Source organism: Mus caroli, chromosome 4, assembly GCF_900094665.2.
Source record: "Mus caroli chromosome 4, CAROLI_EIJ_v1.1, whole genome shotgun sequence".
Lineage (NCBI taxonomy): Eukaryota > Metazoa > Chordata > Mammalia > Rodentia > Muridae > Mus > Mus caroli.
Window position 1 is genome coordinate 27,970,475 of NC_034573.1, and position 11,268 is coordinate 27,981,742.

At 38.1% G+C, this 11,268-nt stretch overlaps 1 protein-coding gene across 6 annotated transcripts in view; it reads left to right on the forward strand.

The window, feature by feature from the left end:
* Rngtt (RNA guanylyltransferase and 5'-phosphatase) overlaps positions 1–11,268 on the forward strand; it is a 191,028-nt gene that overhangs the window by 88,038 nt on the left and 91,722 nt on the right. For all 6 annotated transcript variants that reach the window (XM_021159528.2, XM_021159529.2, XM_029476149.1 and 3 more), the window contains exon 13: positions 7,135–7,235. In XM_021159528.2, coding sequence (XP_021015187.1) covers positions 7,135–7,235 — 101 coding nt within the window. The remainder of the gene's footprint in view (positions 1–7,134; positions 7,236–11,268) is intronic.

An 11,268-nucleotide genomic window follows, 5' to 3' on the forward strand; every position in this document is an offset into this window, starting at 1 on the left:
GGGTATGGGGGACTTTTGGGGATAGCATTTGAAATGTAAATGAAGTAAATACCTAATAAAAAGTTGGAGGGAAAAAAAAGAAGAAATAAAAAAAGAAAAAACTATACATGCATTTCTCAGAGACATTTAAGTTAATGGATGTTAATGGATGGATGTTAATATTTGTTGCTTCTTTAGTGTTGTATCTAGAAAATTATTTTCATGATGTCTTGAAAATTTTCTGTATGTGTGTGTTTGTGTGTGTGATGTGATGTGAATACCTGTTTTTCCATTGACCCAGTTTACTATAGTAGTTAGTGTGCATTTTGAATGTGGAATAATATACCTAGGCTTGAATATTTCCTGTATCTGGCTTGTTTTCTTTGTCGTATGTGCTCTATGAAGACAGGAGATTATGATGAATTAATTATTTTATAGAATGTTCAAAGAATCCTGTAATTTAGCACCCGTGCACTTAGCACCTGTGGTCAGTGGGAAAATATACAGTAAATGATAGTTATTAGAAATTATTGTTGTCTTTATTATTCCATATAAAGACTGTAGGAAAGAGGAAACTAGAGGAAGCACTGGAGGCTGGATTGGGGCCTCACTGTCAGCTCCAGAAGCTTGAGTCCTGGTTGGTCAGCCAGCTAACCAGCTGCGGTGAGCATCAGTGACAGTTGACAGGGTCTTTTGACTCCAGGGATAGCAGCTGGGCTGTCACAGTAGAAGGAAACTCATGGGAATAATGGATGAGTGCAGAGGTGACAGAGACTCTATTAGAAAGAGTGCTCTATTAGAAAATGGGCCTGAGTGGGTAGGAGGTTCCTATTGATCAAGATGGGATGGGGAGTGAGTGACTCCATTTCAGATCTGAAATCCTAGGGTGCCGCCTGAGCAGTGTTAGATTGGTGGGTGACCTATTCATACTCATAAAAGAGCATCTCGGTTTCTAGGTCTAGAAATGAAGATTTAGGAGTAATTTTTATGACTATATTCAGAGTCTTCTAGGAGAGTGGTTTATGGTCAAAACCAGTCTGTTTTTGTTTTTTTTTTAAAGGGAGTGAAGAACATATTTAAAGGGTAAGAGGGTAGGTGAAGATAGTATCATGTGGCAAGCCTGAAAGAGTGTTGTTTCCCAAACATTTTGTAACTGGAGATTGAAGAGGAACATACAACTTTAGGCAAGCACAATGCTATTGCTGTATTTTTACAAATGAGAAACGAAGCCCTCACTTTAAACTTCTTTAACATTATCAAGTTAGAGCCAAAGGGTAATTAAACATATGACTTTCTTTACTGTTACTGTCACTGACTTCCTTTGGCCCTGCTGTCCTGGGCAGTGTGTAGGTCTTTAGCTCTGTCTCTGACTTGTGCCACTAGATGGCAGTATTGCACCTTGCTCTCTCTAGTGTTTTCCAGCATTACCAACTCTCAAGGGACCACCTCTAGTTGAAAACTACTGCTAAAGTTTTCCCTCTGTCTAGTTTTGGTGAATTTCCTCATATTTTAATATTCTTTTGTTTTGTTTTGTTTCGAGACAGGGTTTCTCCGTATAGCCCTGGCTGTCCTGGAACTCACTTTGTAGACCAGGCATATTTTAATATTCTTAATACCTATGTTGATTGGATTGTTGCTTTTTTAAAGACCACAGGTATCTCAGGTTATATTGGGTTGTTTCTAAACACAAGTATTCTTCAGTTTTTCTTTTTTAAACAGCTCACTTGTTAAAATCAGGTTTATTTATAGACTAGGTATCATATTTATCAGTTAACTAGAGCTTTGATAACAATTGTAATCTGAGTACATGCTGGTGAATTCAGTATAATTAAAATTTTCTTATTATACACTAGAGTATATGTATGCTTGTTTATACTTCAGAAAAAATTTGTGTTTCAGATGTTATATTTATTTTCAAAAGTCTTAATCCTTTTAATGTAATATCTTGGCCCTTATTGTTTTGGGAGATTGAAAAAAGGTTTTTAAAATTTATCTCTGTTGTGTGTGTGTGTGGTATATATATATATATATATATATATATATATATATATATATATTGCAAACACCATAAAAACAAACAGACCAACATGACTAAATCATGATTTGACCAGGATTGTGCTGGATTCACGAAGGCTAAACATAGGCATTATGGGCACAGGGACTTGCTGTCTTATTTTTCAGCTAATTTTTTTCTGAAGGTATGACTTATTTCTTTATTTTCTTTGTCACCTCATGGCCTATTTTGTAAGGCTATCAAATAGCCTTAATTAGCAAAAATAATTAAACTTTTATTATAGTCTTTTCAGAGATGAGTTGACAATTAGAAATATATTTCAGTTTCGGCAGTAAGAAAACTCTATGCAAAAGTCTAAATAGAGATTTATTTCCAGCTACCATGAAGTGTATATATCATCTAAGTGAGTTTGTTGTGGCATAAATGGAATGAAATGCCTAATGACTCATTGAGGCAGTATATATTTGACTTTAAATTTATCTACTGCTAATGATGAGACCTGGGGAAATAATGCATATTATGTTCTTTTTAAATTTTATTAACTTTTTTCTTTTTAGATTTAATAATTTTATATGTCTGGGCATTTTACCTCCCTCCTCCTCCTCATTTCCCTACTAGGTCATGTGACTCTTGCTCCCCCCCCCCTGCACCCCCCCCCCCCCACACTTTCCTCCCAGTCTTTTGGAGTTGGTTTTCTCTTTCCGTGTTATGTATGTTCTGGGTAGGCCTGGGCCTGCCAGGCCTGCATGGAAAGTGCCTTTAGCCTTTGTTAGAGCTGCCTGATCCCGTATTTGTATAGATACAAAGAAACATGAAATGGATGGTTTACCTAAAAATAACTAGACTTATGAAATGTCTTTAAGACATAGTAGAAAAATCTAGTGATTTTAGGAAAATATTTCTTCAACGGGCAGAAAACTGAACATAATTACAATTATGTAATTTAAGAGAAGCTTTTTTTTATATATATTTTTGTTTGTAATTCTAGTTTTTAATGGCTGAGCCAACTTTTCAGCCCTAAAAGTAGCTAATTTTGACTTAATTAAAACAAAAAGTTTTGCTCAGCAAAATAAATTGTTAGGGCTAGTTCCGATGGCTCAGGTCTGTAATCTCAGGTACTCTGGAGCCAGAGGCAGAAGTATCAAAAGCAAGGCCATTTTCGGCAATTTAGTAGGACTCTTACCTTAAATATACAGTAAACAAAGGGTTGGGAGGGGGTGGTAGCTCACTGTTGGAGTTAGCATCTGAGAGCCCTGTGTTTAAATATCTCCAGTATCCTAAAAATAAATGATAGGGGGGAGGGGTGATAATGAAAGGAAAGGAAAGGAAGAAAGATTAATTCAGAAAGTGCACAGGAAGTGTGCATTAGTGGAATCCTGTAAGCGTAGCACTCAGTGGGTGAGGCAAGAGAGTTGTCATTTCAAGATCAACTTTGGGTATATATTGACTTTCACACCCCCCTCACCCCCCCCCCCCCCCCATTAGGAAAAGGATGGCCCATGATTTGAGCTCTTGGGAGTTGGGAACAGGCTCAGGATTCAGGACCATCTGTAGCTACATAGAGAATTTCGAGGCTCTGTTGTTGACCATGATACCTTGTCTAAAACAGTAATCACTGCCTGGGTATAGTGGCACATACTTGTAATCCGAGCATTAGGAAGACAGAATAGCCAGGGTCTTTGGGTTTGATGGCCAGCCAGTCAGCAGACTCAGACTCAGCGAGAAAACGGTGTATAACCATTAAGGGAGACACCAGATGCTGACCTGTTTCTATACATGTGTACCATGTACATGCACACAATACCTCACCTCTCAGAAAAAACAAAAAAAAACCCAAAAAACCAACCAACCAACCAACCAAAAAAACCACCCCCAAAACAAAAAACCAAAGTAAAAGCAGTCAGGAGTAGAATATTTGAACCCTTTGGCAAAGAAGGCAGTCAGATTTCAGCTACATAAATGAAAAAATACAAATTACTATATTGAGTTGGCGACTAGTCTGGGATACTTAAGGCTCGTCTAAAACAAACAAACAAACAAACAAACAAACAAACAAACAAACAAAATCACTGCTTAACTCTATACTTTGTAGATTTCCTCCTTAGGCAGATCTTTTACATTTATTATAGTAAGTCATTATTTGGTCCTTGTAATCTACATGGTGTAAGGAGGGAACTGCTCCTGTGAATGAAGACAGTGCGGACATGACTGTTTGTAGGTATGGGATAAGGAGAAGATTTTTATTGTAGATAAGAGGGAGAGCACAACCAGACATCTGGAAGGGTCCAGAGTAGACTGGGCCATGAGAGGAGAAGGGGGAGGGGGAAATGAAAGGGAAAGAGAAGAGAGAGGAGAACTAAGAGAGGAGAGCTTGCAGAACCAAGAGGGCACAGAGCCAAAACAGCTGAGGTCCTCTAGGGGTCTGAGGCTGGAGGAATGGGAGTGACGTGCAGGGGCAAGAGAGCTTGTGGGTAGGAGGTGAGCTATGCCGTGTCAGATGTGTTAAACAGGTACCTCAGACATAGGTTAATGGAAGAGCCATTCTCTTTTGCCAGAGATGAGGAGAATGACTCCTTTTAGCAGGTAGGAACTATTTAAGTCCTGGAAGGAATGCTGACTTTTGTCTAATTGCCAGACTTTGGGAAAAGGAATTTGTTGAGATTTAACATTCCAACCTTTTGTTGATGATAAAGGGATGATATAGTCTCGTCTATAACTACTCCCGGCTGAAATGGAGGCATCATTATCTGGATGGTTGGAATGATGGTGAAGAATTGGGGGGTGTGCAGGCTGGAGGACATCTGTTTAGCTTGCTGCCCAGGTTCTGTAGGGCTACCTGGAGCTAGGGAGTTCAGGCTGCTTTGGAGAGGTCTAGGATGAAGGTTCCAAGGAACACTAGGGCTGGTGTTTACAGGCAGTTTTAGAGCAGTCTGCAGTTGATTAGAAATCTGCTGGAATAGAGACAGTGAATTTATCATTATACTAAAATCCATACTAATCCAAAATGTTTTAGAGACCTTTGTGGTTGCTTTCTTAGTTTAAAAAGTAGATACAATGATAAACCAAGGGCTCAGTAGAACTGAGAAGTCTTGTAGGTGCTTCCTTAGTTGGCTTATACCATGTAGTCCTCTTAAACAGGATTGTGGTGAAGTTAAATTGTATGTTGTCAGCTGGGATGGAGACAAGCCATGTGGCTGCTATTTAAAACATCTTTTTTTGGCAAATATATTTTTAATCAAAAATCCAAGTTATGTATACAGTGTATTCTAAATAAGAGTTGAGTCACATATATGTTATGTTATAGCAAATTAAGACTACCTATGTATGGATTCTTATATTATAATCCTATTGTTATAAGTTTTAAGCTAAATTTTATTATAGATGTTAAAATCATACCTAATGAACTTACAAATCCTGAGATAGCTTATAGCATATTCTTATTTTTATTTATTTATTTTTTTTTGAGGACAGAGAGCAAAGAAATCGTAGAGATGAAAGATTTTTAATAGTGGAAAATAGAAAAATCTTACAGTTAAGATAGAAGGGGGGGTATAGGTTTCTGGGAGTGGGGGGACCGGGAAAGGGGATAACACTTGAAATGTAAATAAAGAAAACTAATTAAAAAGAAAAAGGAAGAAAGAAAGAAAAAAGATAGCTTTGGTAGTATAGAGCAGAGCAAGTTTAGCTAGAAGAGATTTGGGGATCATTTGTGTGATAGCAGAAGTTGTTACCATCTGAGAGAATTTGGAAATGGAGTATGTTGATCTTTGGTCCCTGATCTGTATTGAAGACAAACTGTAGTAACATAGTGAATAAAACCTCGATTCCTTGGAGGAAATTGAGTCCAAGGAGAAAGGAGAAAGGGTCAGAAACCTGGACTCCACAGGAGGGACCAAAAGAGTGCAGTGATCCAGACAGGCTTATAGACGCTGTGGGACTGGATGCAGCTCCTAGGGTAGGCGAGATGAAGCTCCAGAAGGAGCTGAGAACAAAGGCCTGAGGACAATAAATGTCAGTGCTTACAAGAATTTCAGGTGACCCCATGGGGAATGAGAGACTTGTCAGAGAGAGGTCCTAAATCATAGGGGAAGGGCATCCCTTTACAGGTGGGATGAGCCTTTACAGGGCTCAGTAGGGCAAAAGGAGTTTTCTAGCACATTGGTGTGGCATTTGTAGTAATAGTAAACAAAGCAGGCACCTCTACCCCATAGAGGAAGAGAGTAGAAAGCAGCCGAAAAGGCAGAGCTGCTGCAGCTCCTATGGAGACTAGGAGAGGGTTTTGGGAAAACGGGGAAGTTCTGATAAGAGGGAACCTGGTAACTGTCTTTAAAGAGAGGTGTGCCCATATGGAGGGTATAGAGAGATGCCCCAGAAGGGCATAGCAGGCTATAAAAGCCAGAGAGACATATACAGAGTAGACTAAAAGAGGCAATGGGGAAGAAGCAGCTGAAGAGTTGGACTGTAGAATTTGGTAGGTGGCAGAAGCCAGCAGAAACAATTGATCTGTACATATTTCAGGAGAGTAGGTCAGTAGCTTGGTGTGGAGCACCTCGGTCCCCTGGTAGGGAACTCATTTATGTCATTTATGAATTAAAAAAAATTGAGGACATGACTACTCCTAGGAATGGTGGAGTAGGTTTATTGTAGTAATAAGGAAGAATTTAGACAGGTATCTGGAAGGGTCCAGACTGAACCAGGCCATGAGTGGAAGGGTTGAGGAGGGTGAGGTGGGGAGTGGAGGTTGGTGAGAGAGGAAGAGAAGAGAGAGCAGTGGGGGAGGCTAAGAGGCCTGAATGAGCCAGGAGGCCAAGATCCCACATAGCCAAAATGGCTGGGTTATTTATATAAGAGAGAGAAGCTGAGGGAAGGGGTCCCTGAGGGAATCCTGGGTTGTCTAGCTGCCAGACGTTGGGGAAAGGAACTTCCTGAGACCTAGCAACCTGCAGGTTTTGTCTGACCACCACACATAAGCCTTGACATGGACACATCCCACACAGGTAAAAAACAAACAAGCAAATTAAAAATACCAAAATGAAAATCAAAAGTAGCAATTTTGCTTAATAAAAAGTAACAGTATGTTCAGTGAATTGAAGCCTACATTTTAGCTTCTTACTAATTGCTTTTATTTTAATCCACTCTAGAAATACAAGCCTGGCCGATGTGATGACATTTTGAAATGGAAACCTCCCAGTCTAAACTCTGTGGATTTTCGACTTAAGATAACAAGAATGGGAGGAGAAGGGTAAGTGTGGACTCCAGGCCCAAATAGGGATTTTGTTCAGTTTTTGAAATCTGGTCTTGCTTCGCAGCCCCAGCGATTCCTGAATGTAAGATCTTACTGCTTCCCAGGTGCTAGGGTAAGAACCTCTGTCACCACATGTGGTTATCCTCATAGGGCTTTCCTCACACTGCCTGCCACATTTACATGAGCTCATATTTCATAAGGCTTTACTCTTGATAGGCTACTTTATATTACTCTGAAAAAAGGAAGAAAAATGTTATTTTCCATATGTACCTCATTTTCACGTATCATTTATGTTTTGTACATAAGATAGTCAACAAAGTTTTGTTTCAAATTTTAGTTTTCAAAATAAAATATAGATATTACTAAAAGTCTTATCAATCGAATTCTGCATATGAGATCATTTGTTTTATAGTCATAGATATTGAATCAGTGGGGCTTTTCATTTGAAGGGCATTTGGCTATACTTTACTAGGGGAAGTTTTTAATTATTGACCTGAAGTTTTCATAATATTCATTAATGTTTTTATTCACTGCCTATTCTCTTACAGCTGTTGCCTGTTGTAAAGGATGCTTTAGTGGGAATATGCTTACTATATTTTCAAAACCTTGTTTTCACTCTGCCTCACAAATTTTAAGGACTTTTAATTAAATTAAATATATCATAATAGGAAATGCTTAATTGAAGAAAAAATAAAGAGGAAGTATGGACAATGATGGCAAAGGGATAAAGTTTGCAGCGCACAGCATTGGAATTTACTTTGTCTATAGGAGGTAAAGTGCAGGTAATGGAGGCAAGGGTGTATTATTGACGGCAAAAGTTGGCTCACAGATTAGATATTAGTCTTTTAAGAGAATATGTATATTCAGAAGGGATGTTGTGAAAGAAAGGTGGTTGGTTAATAATACACATTAATGGTACTTTTCAGTGTTAAAACATTTTATGTTTTACATTTTTTGTGACTTAATTTGCCATTGGTCTTAATAGCAAAAACTAGTTAGAGAATAATTTTCTCTAGCTCCTGAGTTCATATTTAAGTCTCTTTGTCTGATCCTACTCCATGGGTAGGTAATTTATTTATTGTTGCATGTATGTTTATGTATGTGTCTCATAGGACTTTCATGGGAATAAATGTGTAAAATATTTAGAACAGGCCTGGGTACATGTAGATATATATAAATATTTGCTACAGTTTCTGTTGTTTCCATATAAATAGATTTAATAAAAGACCATATTTCCTCCTTGCCACTCCTTTAGAGTTCCCTGTTATGTGGTGTACCATGTAAATTCAGCGTTCTCTGTGAACCATTTCCTGTTTGATTTATGTCCCTGTTAATTTTCTCTTTTAAAATGCATATAATTGTAAATGCTGAAAGAGACTATATTAGTTCATTTCTTTTGCTGTGATTAAAATAGGAACAGAAGCAACTTAAGGAACCAATTTTATTTGGCTCATAGTTCCAGTCCTTTATGGTGGCTGTGGCATGGCTCAGGTAGTTGGAACAGAAAGCTGGGTGATTACATTTTTGTTGTTGTTGGCACCCCAGAAACAGAGACAACAAACTGGAAGTGATGCAGTGTTGTAGATTCTCAAAGCCTGTCTGCAGTGATCCATGAACCCCCGTCCCAACAGTGTCACCAGCTGGGCTCAAGTGTCCAAATACATGAGCCCAGTGGAACTTGTTTTTTTTTTTTTTTTCTTCATTCAAACCACTGCAGAGGCCATGCTTTTGAAAAAAATAAATTAAAAAGACTTTAATAAATGATGGGAATGTAAAATGAAAGCCTTCATATATAGAGGTTGACATTGTCAATTGATTTAGCTGCTTTGGCAGAGAGTTTGTAGTTCCTCAAAGTGCTAAGTATAGACTCAACCAAATGACCCAGCTATTCTCTTCTTAGAGAAATAAAAGCTGTTTCTATACAAAAAAATTAAACTTGAATTTTATTGGCACCATTATTCATTAAGGTCAGAAGAAGGTCCAAACAATCCAGATGTGTGCCAGCTGATAAGGAGATGGACAAGCTCATGAGAGAGCAGTTCTCTAGAATGTGCTAGTACAATGCCTTGTTATGCACAGAGCAAAGGGTCTCGAGACCCTGAAATTCCTCTTGTTGGAATTTAATAATAAAACAGTTTAAGTCCAACGTTTGGACTGCTGTCTGTGGCATAATGAATACATGTTTTTCTTTAAAAAAGGATTATGCTATTTGTGGATTATGCTATAGCTGAGAGCAGGAGAACCATATGCTGTGGATGTTTACTGTGGCCACTGATCATGCCAGGTTAAGGCGAGCATCTAGTGGTATTGCGGGTTGATAGAGAACTGCAAGAATTTGCCAGTTTACATTTTTTACAAAAGGGTGCAGAGGCTGAGTAATTTTAGTAATTTGCTTTACTAAAGATCTAAAGGTCTGCATGTGATTGGAATAACAACCAGATTAAATTGTGATAGCTCATGATCATGCTTTGCCTTTGATGGTATGGATTTCTGCAGTTTCTCTGAGGATGCTGATTCACTTTTGGTTTATTCTGGTAGGGCAGGTAAGTTATAGGGCCTTCATTTGTCTTTTCCTAGAAAGATGGCTCTTACTCTAAAGTTCAAAGAGCCAATGTCAAAATTCTTCCATTTGTCAAGTATTTCTTTCATTATGTATCCAATAATTGGGAAATAAGCACAAGTTCTGTTTGTGGACATGCTATTCCATCTAGGTTTGTTTTTGTTTATTTATTTTTTACTTGATATATAAAAATCACAAATATTTGCCATATGAATAATTGGGCTTCATAATGTTTCAGCAATGTATACATTGTGTAACGCCTAAATCAGGGTAAACATCTTCATTTTGAAAACTTACAAAAGCCTGTTTTCTCACCTTTTCTTATACATAGTTCATTCCTCTTATCTGTGGTCAAACCCTTTTGATTTGTATCACAGTTATTCTTCTTTCCATGAAATTATAGCTTAGAATCCATTGACCAGTTTCCTCTGTCTCTTTCTTTCCCCTCTCTTCTTTCCATTTTCTGGTAATTAGTACTCTGACTTCTGTGGAATTAACTTTATATTCACATATGTGTGAGGTCATATGGTACTTACCTTTCTATGTTGTGTTTCACTTAATAAGCTGCTTTCCATTTCTGTCCACATTACTGCAAATGACAGAACTTTGTCCTTGAGTCACAAACCAGTTTATTACCAGACCTCTTTAACTTCTCTTTTCAGCTAGGAGAATATGGTGACATTGTTGTTCTTGAATATTGAAAAAATCCTTGTATATGAGAGAATTGAGTCAGCAAGAATATATAGTTAAATGAGGAACTGTATAGGGATAAGCCTTTCTTTAATTTTGCTGTGTTCTTTTTTCTCCCTTGTTTTGAAATGAATATTCTACAGTTTTATTTTTATTATAAATTATTTAAAGAAGTGGAATTTGGAGATTACAGTACCATCAGTGGTATTATAAAGAAGCCTTAGTAATAGCAGTAAGTGCCTTAGAGAACACAGAAGAGGGTGGATAAAGAATGTTAAGAGGTGGAGGCTCGGGAGTAGTACTGTGAAATACTGGATTTGAACACAACACGTTTGCACTCATGAACGTACACTCACATCAGCTTTGGTGACTTGTATGAGACTGGCAGCAGTCAGCATTCCAACAGGAAAGGAAGAAGGTCTCATTAGGCTTGACCCCTAACAGTGGCAGTGGACAGTTGCTAGTGGATGGGGAATCCTTTTCTTCTACAGTGTGGCCAATGCTAATTAGACTCAATGAGTTTAAAAAAAAAAAAAAAAGCATTTTTAAAAAGGAAGAAGAGGATTAGACAGAGGGAGAGAAGAGAGGGAAGTTTTAGGAATAAAAGGGTCCAGAAAGTATCTGTTTAAAGTGAATGTCTGGTAATTTTCAAGTGGTCTCAGTGCTTGCTCCCGCGTGCTTCACACCCCCCCCCCCCAGGGGGGTGGGGAGCTCATGTGTCCTAATTTCTGTCTGTGTTTAGTTACTAGTAAATGCTGTCAGTCTGAAAGTGGTTGCAGG